Source organism: Colias eurytheme, chromosome 10, assembly GCF_061535395.1.
Source record: "Colias eurytheme isolate Ceu_HAF_F1 chromosome 10, ilColEury1 Martin Lab GWU primary, whole genome shotgun sequence".
NCBI lineage: Eukaryota > Metazoa > Arthropoda > Insecta > Lepidoptera > Pieridae > Colias > Colias eurytheme.
This window is the reverse complement of record NC_142989.1, coordinates 11,424,112-11,443,848: the sequence shown is the minus strand read 5'-3', so window position 1 is coordinate 11,443,848 and position 19,737 is coordinate 11,424,112. Positions and strand designations below refer to the sequence as shown.

The following is a 19,737-nucleotide window of genomic DNA, read 5'->3' as shown; positions in this document are numbered from 1 at the left end:
CTATCGAAGAATTAAAATATATCTATCCCGTGATTAGGAGTAGTGGAAAATGGAACGTATTGATTGACATTTGAATATTTGATAGCTATGTGACGGAAATTGTCATTCATAGTTCAAACCTGAGGTTCAAACATTGTCAATATTATTGATTGCATTACTTTATTTTATTTTAATTAAAATATAAATTGAATTAGTACATTTGGGATAAAATGTTTATACATTAAGATTAAAATCTACGTGCTTCGGTTATAATTAAACCGATGTTGTTTTTAATTTTTCCCTTGCGAGGTTATTTTTTATTTTCATTTATTATAAACAAAGTATAATTAATAAAAGAATGCGAACATATTCACGGAAACCTCCGGACCATCAACTCATCGACGGTGTGCTGGAGTTGTGTCGTCTCTGTCTTCGAAAACCCATTAATCCTATGACGATTTTCGATAATGACGACAGAAAGTTTTGTGGATCCCTGCCTATGAGGATAATGATATGTCTTGGTTTGGAGGTTTGTATGCTTTTATTAATTAATTCAACGTAAGTAAGCGGGGTGTCTGTTGAAGTAGATTCAACGGTGAAGGACTAATCAATAAAACAAACATGCTATCACGAAATCCCAAATCATTTTGCAGATTACCAATGAAGAGTGTTTACCTAACATGATATGTTCACAGTGCTGCAGGGACTTAGATAATTATTATGATTTCAAAAAGAAATGTATGCTATCCTATAGAAAACTCAAATCACATCTTATAGCTGTAAAAGAACTAGAGGTTAAAAAAGCAGCCGAATTAAAGTTAAAATTGGAAAATTATTGTAATTTCAAATCTGATTTACCAGAAATTGATGGGGAGGAGGGGGTGAACGATCTTAGTGATGAGGACAATGAGATTATATTGTCGTTGACTGACGAGGATGCCTTGGAAGTTATTAACATATTCAATGAGACGACGGCTTGTGCTGGAGACCAGCCTGACGATGAGCAGGTATTTATAACATATTTATTTAATCTAGATATTAATATAAATGAAAATTTGTTGAATTTTATTTCATACAAGAAAACTATGATAAATTTATGTTTAACCAATGCTTTAGGTACACGAGCCAAGCGTCACAACTTCCTACAACATAAATGATAGTCTAGACTTTCTCAATTCAGTCAGTTCTGAACCCATTCCGCCTATACCTGAAGATGTTACCAGTTTCCTCTCAACAATCCTCGTTCAACTGGGCGTGCTGATAAAAGATAGTACAAACGAAAAGATAGTGGTCATTGACCGTACATTCAAGAATGTGAGATTGGAAACTAGCGATGGTCCTGTTATCCTGGAGCTTTTTGAGGAGGATGAGGTGATAAATAATATTTAATTAACAAAAATAATTAATTAACAATGGATCACAGATAATAATTTTAGTTTTTCAATAGGAACCAAAAAAAGAACCTAAAAAAGAAGAACCGGAGGAACCAGAACCGGAAAGGGAAATTGATAAAAACAGCACAGTTGAATTTGTTTATAATGCCACCAATGGGATACTGAGGTATGTTTTGGAAAGATTTTTAAGAATTTCCTTTGTCAGTTAATCATTTTTTAACAGCTTTTGTAATGTCATATAATTTTCTTAGACAAATATACAAATTGTGTGTGTGTGTATATAATATAACAAATAATTTGTAGTGGCAAGGCAATGTGCGTAACATGCGGCAAGCACTTCGCGACGCGCGCGGCTATGGCACGCCACGAGCGGACGCACTCGGGCGTGCGGCCCTTCGCTTGCGACGTGTGTCAGCGTGCCTTCACACAGAAGGAGGTGTTACGCCGCCACCAGCTCACACACCAAGGTATAGACACACACACACAACGCTAAAGAACTCAATAAGAGGAAAAAAATAAAATAAAAGCACCATACACGCAGTGGCACTTCAACACACGCGCGCTTTCTTATGGAGTTTCTTGCCGGTTCTTCTCCATAGATACTGCTTTTCGAATCGGTGGTAAATGTTAAAAATATAATGACGATTCGAAAGTGCTTCTAAAAGAAGTCTAATTGAATAAAAAAATTGGTTGTCTGTAAAGTCGGTTTACTGACGACAGTTGAACGTGACAACGTCTGATTGTGCTTCTTTGTCGCTCGTTCCGCGCTCTCGCTTGCACTTCAAGCCTTACGGAACGCCTCAGAGCGAGGTAACGCCGCATGAGTCATGTTTTTTCGTGCGTGCAACCCGCTCTATCGAATTATAAGACGTTGTCACGTCAAAAATGTTTGAGTTTGAGTTGAACACCACGCTCTGTACAGCGGAGCGGCCGTTCAAGTGCGCGCGCTGCCCCAAGGGCTTCACGCAGCGCGCGGCGCTCCGCTCGCACGAGCTGACGCAGCACACGCCGCACCTGCGCCCGCTGGCCCTGCACCGCTGCAAGCAGTGCCCCAAGGTGTTCCTGCACCCCTCTGGTATGTGCCAACACTCATTTCATTCATATGTTCAATATAGTCATTTTGATAAGCTATTTTTTATCATTAGAGCGCATTGGGAATCTTATTAACAACCTATTCACAATAATTAGTAAGTAAAAATAAATTGATTTTCAATCTAATCAAATTCACAAATTTTAATATTGAGATAGACAAAAATAAATTGGTGTCTTCATAAAACATTATCATTCCATTCGCAGCATTGAATAGCTATTATCTGTCTGTATTTATCTAAATTATCTTTATCTATGACATATTATATGCGTGTCAAAAGCTATTTCCATGAAATTAAATTAAATTTATTAATTTCATCAGGTTTAAGCAGGCACATGGTAGCTCACACGGACCGCTACTACGCATGTAACATGTGTGCACGCGCCTTTAAAGACAAAAGCTCGCTCCTAAGGCACCTCAAGACGATCAAACACACCACCTAGCCTCTACTTCACAGCGATCTGCTGTTTACATACGGGATTATAGACCGTTCTAGATAATAATAGACAATTAGAGGGAAAACTATTAGTCACGCATGGAATGGTGTTGGATTTCAACTTAGCTTTTCATAAATTTTTGGCGGGAAAAATGACAGCTCGGAGACGCTGAAGATGGTATTATATCAATACAATTTTTAAATGAAATAATTATGTATTAGTGATATTAAATTTATTTTGTATCCAAAAAATTTTAGAATAGAATATTCTCGATGTTGTGCTAATTAAAATAATGATGTCTGTGAATTGTACAAAAGTAATATAGGAATTTCATTGTAGTGGATGTTTGATACTCGACTGTATATTTTTCATATGTATTTATGCAGTAGCCATTTCGTGATAAATGTTCAGTGAATGTAAAGTAGGCTAAAGTAGATATTGATATTTGTAATTTGCCAAAATATATTCCACTTTTGTCGATATGGTGTCGAATTCAGTATTGAATAAAATGTGAAACTAATTTTTGGTATTTTATTTTAAAATCCATTTATTAACAACTCGTCCCCACTCAACGTTTTCTATAGCATTAGTAGATAGACACAACATTTATTACTTCCCTTAAAGTTAAACGTACGTTATTTTTTTAGTTATTCTTTCTCACCTTAATACTACAAATTGGTTGGGTATCTTATCACTAATTTGGTAAGATACCTAACCAATTCGTAGTATTGAGGTGAGAAAGAATAACTAACACTAGATTATGCTCCATACTGCCCTTTAGAAAAAAGTAAGGCGGTGGCATCACTACGCTCTTGGAATATAATTGAGGATTTTTAGTAATATTTTTTTGCCCAGTGAACATTCACAATGGCGCGTATGTAGCGTTTTGGTGAGAGAAGTGAGAAGGGAATATTGCTAATATTTCGTTTTCTCTCTTTCGTATGTATGTATTGTTAAGATTGTCGTTAATCAGGATAAAAAGAGGCATTTCAGTTAGTAGTTAAATAAAACACAATTTGTTATACTTAAACATTTTATTGGAAAAATTTTCGTCCTAGACTGAAAGGCAACGTGGTTTTGTATAATTTAGTATGAAGATTAGTTCTTTAACTCATATTTAGGCGAGGGCAAAGTACGAATCCATTATTCTTTTATAAAATATATTCCAAGTGTTAAGTAGGTAAAGTTTTACAAAATGTATATGATTATAAATATGTATAGAATGGTCGATGTATCTAAAATTTAAGTATATCGTTTTTATAAATTCAAAATATTAAAATTCGTACTTTGCCTCCAGAGAACTGACATCAACGGATGGCACTTAAAAACAAACAAAATATTGCAACTATTTTCACAATAAAACGCCACCGCATAGTTACTTATTGGAATGCCTTTTACTCACTTAAATTAAAACATTATACACATCATATAAGCATACAATTAAATATAGTTTCGCTATCTTCAATTTTGTTCAAGAATTAAAGGAAACGGGCCGATTTCACACCAACAATAAACTGAACGAATATACAACACATACTATTGTATATAATATCAGAAACTCGGAACGATAATTACACTTGAAGCTAAACTCCTATATCTAAAATATAAATGATTATAAAAATAAATAAGGGACATCGCCTCCCCCCCATCTCCGGGCACTCGTAACACTTTTGAGCAATACTAACGTACAAATTTTATATATCCACAAAAATAACTGTGTCTGACACGTTACGAATTTGAATATAAACACAGCGATAAGATATGAAAGTGTCAAGTGTTCCCGCAGCTCGCAGGGTCCCATATTCGCACACGCACTACAACTAACCAACGGCCGGAGCGACGAGTCGCTCAACAATTAATCATTAAAATAAGAACAAAAAGTGTGCCTCGATTTTCATATTTGAATACGATATAGTCGTCGGTAGATATTCGGTTATTATAGCACATTATAGTCTAAAATAAAATTACTATTAAGTAATAATCAATATTTACAAGCCCTAAGGCGACGGCTCAGTGAGCGGCGAGCACCAACGGTCCCCCCCCCACTCTGTGCGCATTCGCTGAACGTTCGTCACAATAATACTCGATGCGTTATCGTTTGGACGAGTGGCGACATTCTATATTCGGGAGGCCAGTGAGAGTTATTTATGTATTTGTTATCTTTGACGAGCCATCGTAACCCATGTAATGTGTATATGAAGCGATGTATCTGTTTGTCTGTTCGTGGTTCGGATCGGTTTGGCACTACAAGTGGACAACTATACTCTTAGCCAAAGACTATAATTGACGAACGCCGTCGGTGACTTGTTGGGCCGATCGCGCTGCTGGAACACAAATTACAATGTTATTATTATCACGAATATCACCATTTTAAATATGTTATTCAAATTAAAATTAACAAGGAACTTCTAATTCAATCAAATAAGTGTCACAAGTGTACGAGTAAGTCGTACAAGCATATTCATAGTAAACAATAAAGTATGTAACCGTTAACTGTATACAATTTGTCTCTTCTGATGTTCCTAGCCACATAGAGCTAGTACATTTAGTGGTCCTTCGAGCCGGATTTTACAAGTGTAGTTGAATGGTTGTTAACAATTCCACAAATGACGTTATGCGTCATGTCTGATGACTGAATGTATGAATGATGAGTGGTGACCGGTGACCGATGAGCTGCGATCTGTCACTCACCGCTCCGGTTACATGTTCTCGAACTGATCGACGCGACGCTTGGTGTTGCCCTTGCGGATCTCACGCAGAGTCTTGTACTTGTCGCGTCCCTGGCGCACGTTCTCGCGGTGGATCTTGTCCATTGCCGTTTCCTTCGTCTCGTCGCGGGATTGCGCCAGGTCTTGCTTCAGCGCCTGAGTAATGTATAACATTATGTTAGTTAAGTGTCATTTTGGATACGATAGTGGTAGGTGTAAATTGTTATTCTTTTATAATAAGTATGTTGTATGTTTGGTAGAAGTAGTATATTTGAAGAATTTGTAAAGATTGAACGAAGTAGCAAACATGTGCTACTTCGTGTTTGGGGAAAATGTTAAGGATATACTTGAAAAGTGCATGTTGCATGTTTAGTGCAGTTTATAGTGTCTTATGATATATTTGGCGGCTATGTAGCGTTTGTATACCTCGTAAATGAAATGTATTGCAATTTAGTATTGTATACAGGGTGTCCCGTAAGTAGTGGACCAACAGGTTATGGGGAGTAGAGGGACTTATTATCTAACAAAAATACTAAAATTTATTGTCCTAGACCATAAAGTTTTTGATTTATGCTTTATTTTCAAAATTTGATAAAAATATCATCCACGTAAGCTTAATATGAACTTTTACCATTTCTGTTTTTATTTTATTCTTAGTTTTTTGTTCAAGGTTGTTAAGAATACATAAGTCTTCCTAATTAAAATGATACTCAAGCATAATTAACAACAACAAAAAAATTAGACCAAAAGATAGGTAAAATTTTACGTTTTAAAATTTTACGGACTGAAGTTTGAACAAAGCTGGTGTAAAAAAAATGTACGGTAACCCTGTGGAACTTTATTTTAAAAACTTCTACATCTCATACAAATTACAAAAAGATATAATTTTGTGGTATAAAGTATTTAAAAAAATGTTAAATTGGCGTAGAACATTCAAATTAGAAATTATCAGGTAGTCAACTCATTAAGTTATTCCGAGAATTATTGCGTTTATGGGCGCGCGCTGGAATTCTTTTGTATTGTTTCTGGCCAATCATAGACGATACTTGAACCCACTATTATTTTCTTTGACTTTCAACTATTTTAGTGACTTGCTTATAGCTCGGAACTACACGCGTATTTAGCTTGAATCCGTCATTACGATATTATTCTTTGTTGAAGTACGCTTGAATTGGACACTGATTTTGCTTGTGATTTGGATATTGTTCGACTTTAGTTTTTTGAAGGAAATTGCCTAATACATACACTCCACGTGAATATGCAGAAATGTTAAAAAAATTATTGAGTTAAAAAAATTTTGATCCAATCATCAAGCATCTCTCGACAAAAATTAATTCGTCGTTGATAATCACCTGGTATTAATGCTTGCTCACTCGTACATGATACGGGTGTAAATCACTTCTCTTCAATATGCGATGCACTGTACTTCTTGGTACACCAGTGCGTCTAGCAATACGGCGAGTACTAGTTGAAGGATCTTCTTCTACTTCTGTCAATATTAGGAAGTCCAGGAATACGACCTTCATGGTATGCGTTATTTACTCTGAGAAAAAATCGGTGATCAGGATAGCAATCCCGATTGGGATAACGCTCACGATAAACACGTGCTGCTTGTCGAGCATTTCCATCACTGAGTCCATAAATAAAAAACATTTTTCTGCATATTCACGTGGAGTGTATGTATTAGGCAATTTCCTTCAAAAAACTAAAGTCGAACAATATCCAAATCACAAGCAAAATCAGTGTCCAATTCAAGCGTACTTCAACAAAGAATAATATCGTAATGACGGATTCAAGCTAAATACGCGTGTAGTTCCGAGCTATAAGCAAGTCACTAAAATAGTTGAAAGTCAAAGAAAATAATAGTGGGTTCAAGTATCGTCTATGATTGGCCAGAAACAATACAAAAGAATTCCAGCGCGCGCCCATAAAGGCAATAATTCTCGGAATAACTTAATGAGTTGACTACCTGATAATTTCTAATTTGAATGTTCTACGCCAATTTAACATTTTTTTAAATACTTTATACCACAAAATTATACCTTTTTGTAATCTGTATGAGATGTAGAAGTTTTTAAAATAAAGTTCCACAGGGTTACCATACATTTTTTTTACACCAGCTTTGTTCAAACTTCAGTCCGTAAAATTTTAAAACGTAAAATTTTACCTATCTTTTGGTCTAATTTTGTTGTTGTTGTTAATTATGCTTGAGTATCATTTTAATTAGGAAGACTTATGTATTCTTAACAACCTTGAACAAAAAACTAAGAATAAAATAAAAACAGAAATGGTAAAAGTTCATATTAAGCTTACGTGGATGATATTTTTATCAAATTTTGAAAATAAAGCATAAATCAAAAACTTTATGGTCTAGGACAATAAATTTTAGTATTTTTGTTAGATAATAAGTCCCTCTACTCCCCATAACCCGTTGGTCCACTACTTACGGGACACCCTGTATAGTGTCTGGTGTATAATATATAGGGTGTTAGTGTACCTTATTAATAGAATGTTAGTAAACTGTGCTTTTGAGTCTAGCGGCGCACACGTTAGTGTTATAGCGAGTGTTCCTATCGTGTCCCGTGTACTTTTATTTGCCGCGTGCACGTTAGTGTTGTATCGTGTTCCTGTCATGTCCCGTGTTGTGCCCGTTAGTGTCGTATCGTGTCCCTGTCATGTCCCGTGTTGTGCCGTATCGTGTCCCTGTCATGTCCCGTGTTGTGCCGTATCGTGTCCCTGTCATGTCCCGTGTTGTGCCGTATCGTGTCCCTGTCATGTCCCGTGTTGTGCCGTATCGTGTCCCTGTCATGTCCCGTGTTGTGCACGTTAGTGTCGTATCGTGTTCCTGTCACGTCCCGTGTTGTGCCCGTTAGTGTCGTATCGCGTCCCTGTCACGTCCCGTGTTGTGCCGTATCGTGTCCCTGTCATGTCCCGTGTTGTGCCCGTTAGTGCCGCATCGCGTCCCTGTCACATCCCGGCGCACACCTTGAGCTGGTTGTGCAGGCGCTCGGAGCGCTCGGCCAGCGTGCGGCGCTCCTCCAGCGGGTCGACCAGGTCGTCGGGCGCGCGCGAGAGCTCCCCGCCGCCCGACTCCGAGCCGCCGTCCGAGCCGTCGCCCGAGCCGCCCTCCGCGCCCTCGCCCGCGCCCGCCTCCGACACGTGGTGGTGCTGCGGCGTCGTCGCCGCCAGCAGCAGTGCCGCCGCCTCGTCCTGTAAGCAGATATACAATATAGTACTGATACACACACACACATATAGATATAGAACTGTAGCAGCAAATCACCTAAAATCGATCCTATTCTCAATAAAACCGTAAACAAATATACTAGTTTGTCCCTTGTACCTGCTTGCGGCGGGCCTCCTCCACCTCCTCCTGCAGGCGGCGCGTCTCCGTGTCCTTCAGCTCCACCTCCTGCTGGATGCGGGACACCTCTTCCTGCTTCGCGCGGATCTCGTCCTCCAGCTTCTGCCGCTCCGCTGCTTCCATGTTCTGGGGATAACATTATGTTATGTTATTATAAAATCTATTCGAAAAATGTATTCTGCAAAAATAATAGTATTGTGCAGGTCGTTAAATGACCGCTACAAATTACCAACATACATATCCACTTGATTTAAATGCCACCGATGGACCCAGTGTCATAATTTAAGAAAACTATAAATTTACAAAAAAAAGTATCCTTTCGAAGACCATTATTTTACTACGCACAAAAAATTAATCAATGTGCACAAAAACGACAGTATTCAAAAATTAAATATCAAACAGAAAACATTATTTCTGCACCTAAAAATGTCCATAAACACATCTGTACAATACCCCAAAAATCATCCCACTGATCCCTTTAATTTCGTAGATTTTGCTTCTCGAAGCGTCAATCTTCGTTGTCTTTTAATTCTAGAAGCTTCTAGAACGTTCTAGAACCAGTTACATACCTTGGTCTCCTCGAGGCGCTGCATCATGTTGTGCAGCTCGTTCTGGCGCTGCTCCAGCTCGTCCTTGGCGGCCTGCAGCTGCTTCAGCTGCTCCTCCAGCCGTCGGATCATCTCTTGCGCTTCGATTAGATTCGCCTGCAACATTGGGGTGGTTAGAGCACAGAACATATAAAAGAGGTTAGAATGGCAATAATTTGCCGTTCCTATAAGAACCGGTGTCGCCTGTGGGTGTGGCCAAGTCCGCGCAAGTCCGCTTACGCACATATTTGCAATTTCAAATCTAGCCAATCATAGCGCCGCGCGATCACGCGTTTTAAATGGAACGAATCATACGCATGATGATGATGTGAGCAGTGCTCATATCGTTGGCGCGTCTGCCCCGCCCACAATACCTTTCTAACCTCTTTTATATGTTCTGTGGGTTAGAGCATATTGTAATTCTAATCTGTCTTACCACAAAAAGCTTTAGACAGGGTTTATCTTTAAGCTCGGGTTCTCTTTGATCTGGTTATGTCGTATTTCACATAGACAATTATTAAAGTGACAGATCCCTGGTTTAAGGTTAGACTGTGTTTAAATTGTTTTGTGGTAATACGATATAAGTTTATGTAGGAAAATAGAGAAAAATAACCTTTATTGATCCAATAATGAGGACGTGAAAAAAAAAATTTGGCATAAAACCTAAAGACGTATATTTTTCCGGTTTCACTCAAAAACAATATATCTTTAAATTATAACACTATCAAATTATAACAGTCTATCTATAAAAACGAAGTTTTCGGTATGCTATTGTAACGTTTCCAATTACCTTAAAAACTTTACTACACAAATAATTATCATTGAAAATTTAAGAACCTAAATCTCATTTCTTTTAAGGAAAATTATTTGCTTAAAAAATTACTTTTCCCAAAAATCATGACGATTTTTCATATATTTATAGTTATATACTTCCTAGTATAGCATTGATTAATAATCGTTAATATTACGCAAGCAGCTATCTGATATCGCCGTTATTAGCAATGATTAAAAACATATCAGATATGTAAATATTTTTACGATGATATTAAATTTGGACAAAATTTATTTTTAATCGAATTGGCATATTTGATAACAATTAACAGTACACATGCACGCATGTAGATGTGTTTAATTTGTGTTAAAGTTTATGTTATACGATCTAAGTTAAAATTGATGACGATGGAATTTCCATCACAAAAATCAATATTTTAAAATAATGAATTATTTCTCTTTTATTTGTAATGCGGCACCCAACAACTTTTTATTTGTCTGTTATTTGAAATTCCGTACCATAGACTATTTTCTCTTACTCCTTTCATTCCATATATAAACTATAATCTATAATCTATACTAATATTATAAAGCTGAAGAGTTTGTTTATATGAACGCGCTAATCTCACGAACTACTGGTCCGATTTCAAAAATTCTTTCGGTGTTAGATAGCCTATTTATCGAGGAAGGCTATTATATAGGCTATATATCATTACGCTAAGACCAACAGGAGTGGAGCAATGCGGGTGCAACCGCGGAGCGCAGCTAGTATAAAATAATATAAAATATAATGTAAAATATTTATACCTGTGAGCGCTCCATCTCCTCTTGCATTTGCCGCAAGCGGTCTTCGTACTCTTGTTGTTTCTTCTCGGCTCTTTCGCGTGCTGCGATCTCCAGTTGTAATTTCTCTCTGGAATTACGAGGTGATGTTATAATTTTTTCAATTCATATATTCATTTTTATAATCGTTTGGGATGTAAAATCACATCTAAGTGAAAATTTATTTGTAAAAAGCGACACTTAAAAATATTCTCGAAGGTTGCTTTTACAAAACACATAAATGATACATTACTAATTCATAAGATTAAATTATATATTATTGTTTTAGTTGGTTGTTTACACGTGGATGGTGTCGGGCTTGCGGCGCCGCATGTACAGCTCGTGGTTGCGTGTGTCTGTGCGTCTGTCCGCGCTCACCTCTGCGCCTGCTTGGCCAGCTTCTCCTCGCGCGCCTGCGCCTTCATCTGCTGCACGTCGATGGTGTCGGGCTTGCGGCGCCGCATGTACAGCTCGTGGTTGCGTGTGTCTGTGCGTCTGTCCGCGCTCACCTCTGCGCCTGCTTGGCCAGCTTCTCCTCGCGCGCCTGCGCCTTCATCTGCTGCACGTCGATGGTGTCGGGCTTGCGGCGCCGCATGTACAGCTCGTGGTTGCGTGTGTCTGTGCGTCTGTCCGCGCTCACCTCTGCGCCTGCTTGGCCAGCTTCTCCTCGCGCGCCTGCGCCTTCATCTGCTGCACGTCGATGGTGTCGGGCTTGCGGCGCCGCATGTACAGCTCGTGGTTGCGTGTGTCTGTGCGTCTGTCCGCGCTCACCTCTGCGCCTGCTTGGCCAGCTTCTCCTCGCGCGCCTGCGCCTTCATCTGCTGCACGTCGATGGTGTCGGGCTTGCGGCGCCGCATGTACAGCTCGTGGTTGCCCATGCACAGTGCCAGGATGCGCTTGTTGACGCGCACTCGCGGCGCGAAGAACACGAAGTCGGGCGCCTTCTTGTCGATCGGCTTGATGATGAACTTGCGGTCGTTGAACGAGATGTTGCGGATCTCCGACCACGGGAAACCGATCTTCGGCGTCAGTCTGTGGACAACGGGAAGGGTTATTTGTTGTTGTTAAATCATAATAGCACTACATACGATGGTAATTGGACAATAATTATTTATATGTACATACATAATGTCTTGTTTTGAATTTAAATAAGGTCAAACAATGTTAAAAAATTGTCCACCACCAGACCGAGGTAGGACACAGAAGGCTGATCACCTACTTGTCCCTAGAGAAAATCGATCAGTGAAACAGATATATAACGCATCTGCCCCTTACCCCACTAGGGGACATAGGACTTCCCTTTTTTATACAATGTTATAGGTCAAAAAATAAATCAGTAATGTTTTGTGCCTTTTTACGGAGCACAATAATTGGGTATATGGGATAAAAGACACTCACTTATCATCCTTCTCGTATATATTCAAGCCAAGCGCGTCAACGCCCAGCCACAATTCAGTGTTCTTCTTGTTGCGTATCTCGAAGTAGTTGACGCCGTACATCTCCAGGTCTTGCGCGATCTTGAGGTACTCCATCATGGCGTCCTCGCGCAGCATCCCGCGGTGCTCCTGCCACCAGTTCGTGATGCTCTGCTCCCACTCCTCGCGGGACATCTGGTGGGATGGAATTACAAGTTTTATATATGTAGCGGTATAAAAGAGGCAAAGGATTTTATTATTCATGCGAACTTGAAGATTTGGATAAACTACAAACGAAAATCGTATTTTCTCCTAAGAAAGAAACTTAACTTATCAAAAAAGTAGTGTCCGACCGAAACTGGTTTCCAGGCCGAAACCGAAACCGAAACCGAATGTTCGGCCGTGGCTTCAGTTTCGGCCGAAACCGAAACCGAAACCGAAACTCACGTGGTCTAGTATGAAATTTCTAAAAATACTGAACTTTGGTGCATTTTACCTATTATTTTGCCTTAATTAGGGCATGAAAGGAAAACACAGTATATTAAATTTGTTGTAATCATTTATTTAATATAAAATAAAAAAAAATAATATTCTTAAAATATTAATAATAACAAATTTAATTTTTATTATTTTTTCAAATTAAGTTCTCGGTAAAATCAGTCATCTAAATCAAATCAGTAATTGTTACTGTTACTTTAAATACTAAGTTTTGGTATTTTGAGATCTTTCTCTTTATTAAAGAGTCTTTAATACTTTGGATTGGTATTTGTACTTAGAAGAATAATAAGTCTCTTTTAGGTACCTCTTATATAAAAATAATAATTATTAATTACAATTACACCCAGTTCCAATCTCAACATAGATAATCAAAAATTGTTTCCACCAGCGTGGGTCAACCAACGCTTTGACAGCGTCCGTCAAAGCGTTGTTCACAAAGTTCACTGAACTTGCGAAATAAGTTTCGGTTTCGGCAAAAGTTTCGGCCGATTTCGGCCGAAACCGAAACTGCGGCCGAAACTTGATTTTTGGCCGAAACTCGGCCGAAACCGAAACCGAAACCGAAAGTTCGGTCGGACACTACAAAAAAGGTAGATAGATAGGTAAATCTTTTAGAAATTTGATAACTTATCTGAAATCAATGTATGTAGACAATAAATTACCACCACACACAATTATTTGACACCAAAACAAAAATACCGTAAAAAAATTAAAGAGGTAAAATAAAAAATAAAAAATTAAAATTCAACGAAAAATAAAATGATTATGATTTTTAATAACAGTGTATCTAGTTGTATTTACAATTGACATATAATATTTTAATTTATGATCAAATTTCCTTAAAAGAGGACACAGCAACAAAAGCTGAAAAGTAGGGTACTTTACATTCAAATGTTCATCACACCTATATCTCCAAACCCACCTTATGCTGGTCAGTGACACGCTGCGGCAGCAGACGATCATTGGCCAGGAACCCAGGGCCGTGTATCGACGAGTTGTGATCCCCATGTCTCGCCTGCACTGCGTAGGATGCTAGCAGTACTGATGTTTCCGGCGGGCAATAGATCTCGTCTGACAGGATTGCGTTCTTCACCTGGAATCGAGGAATTATATCTGGATTACAGGAGTGGATTATTATTTATGCCAATAAACTTGGGTATTGGGGCATTGATAGTATCATTTGTCTATTAAACACACGGTTATAGAATCCGGTTCACTTGAGAAATAGTGACCTAACCTATAAGGTTAAGTAGCAAAAGATGTGCTAACTTAAATGCTTCAATGTCTAAAAAATTATATGAAAATGAAAGTACCCTACATGGGGTAGGATTGATAATAATTAGACGAAGGATGGCTAGATATTTTGTAATTATAAAAGTAAAGGATGGCCATCATTTCGTTAAAATTAAAAAAAAAGCTTTGTTTGACCATCAATCTTTACTTCAAACACATGACTTCTCTCATTACTTATAATTATATTTTATATTCATTAGGGTACCGTTATCTCTACCAGAATTTAATTAATTATTCATTTACCAGAAAGCAACAACAATAAATTCCTTTGCGGTTGAAAATTCCATTAGTTATTTTTTTTTTTTTTTATTATTTATTTTATTATTTATTTGGCTCACAAATCGAAGTTGTCACTCAAATAGCCCTAAAAACAATTCACCAGAACAAAACATTTGCGGTGCAACTCCTAAAACCAGTGAGCACATCGTGCCCAGTAAAACTACATAAAATAACACTACTAGGTACTACTATTTTTTAGGTACTCAACGCAGAGTATATTTTACTTCTGGCTGAGGCTAGAGAACTCGAGAAAATATCGAAATCATACCTAATTCCATTATAGTACGAACAGCACCTGTATAAAGGAGAATTTTGACCTACGTTAGTACGACAATAGGGTAATTTAAAGCACTTCCTATTTTCCAAACGGCTAGCAGGACGTGGAACTTCTATTTTAATGCGCGAAAGGAGTTCAGGGCAATCCACAAGACCATGTATCAGTTTGTACAGAAACAGTATGTCCAAACCTTTGCGGCGCACACTTAGAGGCCTCATTTTGTAAAAACTCAATCTTTTTTATGTTATGCATATATGCAGAGTATCCAAATATGGATGGGCAATTAAGCTATTTGGCTCTTAATATCGTGCAATCGTATCATTCAAGTTTACTAAAACTAACGTAAGTAATTTAAAATCTTATCAGTTTGCATGTGGTTTTCAATTAAAATCCCATCATTCAACCTTCAATTACTTACTATTAAAAATAAGATTCTAAATCTCCAGAACAAATTTCAAACTAACATCATTTTATTGGCACAAAAGGTAGAGAGGAGATATTTCTCAAGTTTTTTTCGTTTTTTATTTTAGATATATTATATTATCTGTGCACATACCTGCAGGTAGAAGAGTTTCAACGTGATCTCCTGTATGAGCTCGTCAGCGACATCCTCGGGGTAGAATTTGGCGCGGAACTTGAACTGTAGCGGGTTCTCCTTCTTGACGTCCTGTTGCATCACCTGGAAACAATACGTGGAATATTAGCATTTTTGTATAATAATTGTATTTGTTGCTTATTGAAATATAACAGGGCTTATTAAAAGGAGAGACAGAGGAGACTTTTTACGGGATTGATGAAATAAAATAGTAATAGAAATTAAATAGTAAAAAAAAATCAGGAAGCAAATCTACTCTGCATTTTCATTTATGTCATAAGATTATTTGTATGTTCTTATCGGAGATGTAATCTACAATGTCTCCGTTTATGCGCATAGGAGCTAAATTGTAATAAAAAAGTTTGTATGAAAAAAAAGTATAGGTATAGGCTACAAAAAAACTTCGAATTAATTTCGCTTTGTCAGCTCATGGGTCAGATAGTTAATGAAGTGAGATTAGTTAAATTGAATTAATTGACCACATTGTGATACGACTTAAGACTTGGTCTTGCTTGCTCTTATCGAAACAATGACAATTGTTAGAACATTGAACTAGATTTAGTAAGCTATTTGAACTACAAACACATTCGACTCGAAGGATCAGAAATCCTATAAATGAAATGTAATCAATATACATTCAATGAAATAAAATATAATGGAAAATTATAACAATAATTTTATTATATAAAATAAAAAGTACATTTCTTATAATAACTCTTACCCATCTGGAGAACGGTAGCGACCCTGACTTCGTTGCGTGCCCAAGTGATCCAGGGTGAGCGTTAAAAAGGCAACAATTAATTACAATTCAGCGTCAGTTTTATAATCGTCCAAGAACATAAAAATATAACCATTTTACGATGCACATAATTACTTTAACGTAGCTCTTGATGACGCCAACGATTATAGCAGATACCATAGTGGCAGATAAGTATTTATTGTTTTACGTTATTAATGTACTCAAGTTTAATTTAATGTTTGACGACAGTAGTTTTTGTAAAACATAAGTAGCTACTTATATCGCTGTTAACAAGCAATAGTTGATATTTTAGTGTAAGATATATTCGTTCTTCATTTCCGTATAGTCACACAATTACATAATCTCTGGAAATTTTAATCGTCGACCAATAAAATGTCCGCTTGAAAGGTAGAGAAAAAAATCAATGTGTTTTACGATCATGTATGAATAAACTATAAGTTAGTACCTACTTGCCTTTTAGGGCTTGTTCGTATAGCGATAATGTACTGTATAAATGACTAATAACTACAATTATTACTTAGCCTACAGAGGAAGCTATTAAACTCGTGAGTCATGACCAATTCTTTAGACATTCATATGAGGTACATAACAAGCGTACAGCAAATATGTATTGCCTGTTATCTAATAAAGTAATAAAGATACATTCATCTTGTCATGATTGCTTTTCTTAATTTTACCGATGACGAGCGCAAAACATAATGTTATTTTAATAAAACGTATCATTAGTAGGCAGATTTCACTTTCGTTTGCGTAGCACTATCAAAATATTCTGGTCATGTGGTACATGACAATACTATATGGTTAGACGCGAATTGCGTCAATTGATGTGAATTGAATGGAAACGAAACTTTTATTTTTGGGAGTAAGAAACTCTGTATTACATAATAATCACATATTACCAATAACGATAATAGCAATCTGCAGATGGAACTTGGCCCATGATTATTTTACTACCTACAATATGCTGTATATATGCTTATCCAATTGATAACGATTTTCTATGCGGTAATTCATACATTCCTAAGAACTGCTTATTATATTTTCTAATAGGTTTTCCCTTAGTCTAGAGCTAATCTCAGATTATAACAGATACAGAAGAATATAATCGAAAAAAAAAAGCGTACATTACATATTGATCAAAATTACTAGTGTCATTGTAATGACTTCATCGGATCGTTTTTTAATTTTTACGTAAAACATAAATAACCGGTATTCGTGTGCTCAGTCACGCCTCGATACCGTGGCGTAAGGCCATGTACCATAGTTCGATGAATTAATTACTCAAAACATAACCTGCCATTACAGTTTTTAAGTGGTAATAATGGATAAATAAGATAGCCATACAAATAGTCCAACAGCCTTAAATTAATTTGCAAAGTCATATAAAACAAGGAAAATCAAATAGGTACTCTTTAAACATATAGCATAAGACAGCCACAATTCGGATATACAACCTTGTGTCCTTGCTTCGGAATGGCAAGAATTCAAGCCCATACTTTCGAGAGGTGTTTTCGAACGACCAAATCACTTAGTAAAACCACACTAGCCAATCAAAATTCACCTCTATCACGTTGTATTAAGATCTAGCGATACACCAAACTAGCCCACTACCATGTCTTACCATATCGTCGGCGCGGTCATACGCAGCCTCTTCATCATCCTCCTCCGGGGTTACCAACTTCTTTACTGCGGTCGTTACGCATTTGACCGTCTTCTCCGCTATCGTTTCCGGCTTTAACATGTATCATTATTTATTTGATGGGTGGATAAATGCCTTAAAGTTTTGGGTAAAAATAGCGATTACTTTCAGATCTATTAGTGCTTTCAGAATGATATTGCTATATTTTATCATAAAACGGTTATCTACAATTGATAATAATTAATAGTGCTTTAATAATGGCTTTCAAAGTTGATAATAGAAACTTTGAGGGCCGAAGAGCTATCTTAGAATTACCAAAACCTATTTGAATAGTTTTGGATTAATATTTTGATCCTTGTATTGCTATTAAACCGGTATACGTCCTAGAGCCTAACCCTACAAGGAATGTCCTGACTATGGTCCTGCTCAGCTCGTAGTGGAAAACGAATTAGCGTGTCCCAGCATTGAGCAACGCCAACGTCGCAGCTCACTGTGGCTCGTGGGAGCGAAAGTACGGTCAACGAACCCGCGACCGCGTTAGCACAATCAGCTGTTCTGTGCGAACATTCCTAAACATGGGCCTGTATCATCTGTACCTATGTCCTATATACATAATCAGGTTGTACTTGAGATTCGTTTCTGACACTATTGTATGGATTTTCGCGGTTTTTTGTCAATTTCTTCTAAAGCTTATGTATTCATTCTATACAGTTAATTGTGTGTAGCGGTGTTGATTTTTTATATCTATATAGCTTTAAGAATGTGTAAAGCAATTGGCTTAAAAATATGCACAAGAGTTCAACGATACATCTGATAAGCTGTGCACTCATGATTGATTGACTTTTTCATTGGTCATAGAATATAAATATAATGCTATCTATTGGGAATTATCAAAGCCATTTTAATTAAACGTATCGAACAGTGCAATCACCTGTTCTTGTGCGCATTGCAAAATGTTATTTCGTATATTGAATCGGATCTTACAAGTATTCATTGTTACATACAATATGATTAATATGAAAATATTCAGTTATTTTCTTGTTGAGAAGAAAGAATAATATTTAACATACATTTGCGGAATAACCATACTTTGAATAAAAGATTTTTTTCTATTCAAGTCGAACAAGAATCTATTGACCTCGCCCTCATTACAGGAAACATGCAAGATGCACTATAAACTATAATCGGTATTTACACATTACTTTGTTTCTTTCTACCTCAGGTCAAATAACTTGAAAGTGAAAGAAGCACTATAATTAAATTCATAATAATTAATGCCCAATTACTTTTACTAATTACAAGGGATTGATTTATAAGTATTCATTAGATGAGTCTTAGAAAAATAAGATAACTGCAGTTTATACATTTAATGCGCTAAAAACAACATGGTGTATAACATCAAACGGAACAGTAAAAGAAACGAGGAAATCATCAACTTGCAGCCCAAACAATGCGCCAGACACACTTTCCACAAAACTGCGTAAATTCCATTGCGTATGTCAATACCGAGAGAAACTCGTCAACGATACACTTTGCACGTCGCAGCGCGCGCGCCGCATCCGACCGCCGCGGCCGCCGGACGGACGCACCTGCGAAAACTATCGCCGTCTCGCTCGCCCACCCACTATCTCCATCGTATCTGTAGTGCACCTGACGCACTTACCGCAATTACTTCATTCATTTATCAATCGTTTTCCTTGAAGGAATCTAATCCCACAACCATCTCATGGGTTGGAATGACGCGCGTATGGTATTTTGTTTTCTCTTGAATTAAATGTTAAATGCACTTTCACAGTGTTGAATGAAAGTACATAAAAACACGATTGCTA

The 19,737-nt window shown here is 37.3% G+C and overlaps 2 protein-coding genes across 3 annotated transcripts in view; one reads left to right on the top strand and one right to left on the bottom strand.

Annotated features, from left to right (window-relative positions):
- The first annotated feature begins 131 nt into the window (after positions 1-131).
- Positions 132-3,414, top strand: LOC149905472 (uncharacterized). Of its 2 annotated transcripts, none has more exons than XM_090106684.1 (7): positions 132-508; positions 675-986; positions 1,096-1,350; positions 1,427-1,539; positions 1,677-1,840; positions 2,296-2,448; positions 2,785-3,414. In XM_090106684.1, the coding sequence occupies exons 1-7, from the start codon at positions 338-340 to the stop codon at positions 2,904-2,906; spliced, it is 1,290 nt and encodes a 429-aa protein (XP_089962810.1). In that variant the 5' UTR covers positions 132-337; the 3' UTR covers positions 2,907-3,414. The 2 variants fall into 2 exon arrangements, with proteins under 2 accessions (XP_089962810.1, XP_089962809.1); XM_090106683.1 differs by having other exon boundaries at positions 633-986.
- Positions 3,415-3,915: 501 nt separating this feature from the next.
- Moe (moesin) overlaps positions 3,916-19,737 on the bottom strand; it is a 34,096-nt gene continuing 18,274 nt past the window's right edge. Inside the window, exons 3-12 of the mRNA XM_090106440.1 lie at positions 15,471-15,593; positions 13,988-14,158; positions 12,551-12,762; positions 11,924-12,184; positions 11,138-11,243; positions 9,542-9,676; positions 8,952-9,098; positions 8,594-8,818; positions 5,592-5,764; positions 3,916-5,224 (exon numbers count right to left, since the gene is read on the bottom strand). Coding sequence (XP_089962566.1) covers positions 5,600-5,764; positions 8,594-8,818; positions 8,952-9,098; positions 9,542-9,676; positions 11,138-11,243; positions 11,924-12,184; positions 12,551-12,762; positions 13,988-14,158; positions 15,471-15,593 — 1,545 coding nt within the window. The 3' untranslated portion in view covers positions 3,916-5,224; positions 5,592-5,599. The remainder of the gene's footprint in view (positions 5,225-5,591; positions 5,765-8,593; positions 8,819-8,951; positions 9,099-9,541; positions 9,677-11,137; positions 11,244-11,923; positions 12,185-12,550; positions 12,763-13,987; positions 14,159-15,470; positions 15,594-19,737) is intronic.

What these genes read in the sequence shown, in the direction of transcription:
- LOC149905472 (XM_090106683.1), top strand. Translation starts at nt 338, where the DNA reads ATGCGAACATATTCACGGAAACCTCCGGACCATCAACTCATCGACGGT. An exon ending in AGCTTTTTGAGGAGGATGAG is followed by an intron (nt 1,351 to 1,426) that starts GTGATAAATAAT and finishes GTTTTTCAATAG; the next exon opens with GAACCAAAAAAAGAACCTAA. An exon ending in GCCACCAATGGGATACTGAG is followed by an intron (nt 1,540 to 1,676) that starts GTATGTTTTGGA and finishes AATAATTTGTAG; the next exon opens with TGGCAAGGCAATGTGCGTAA.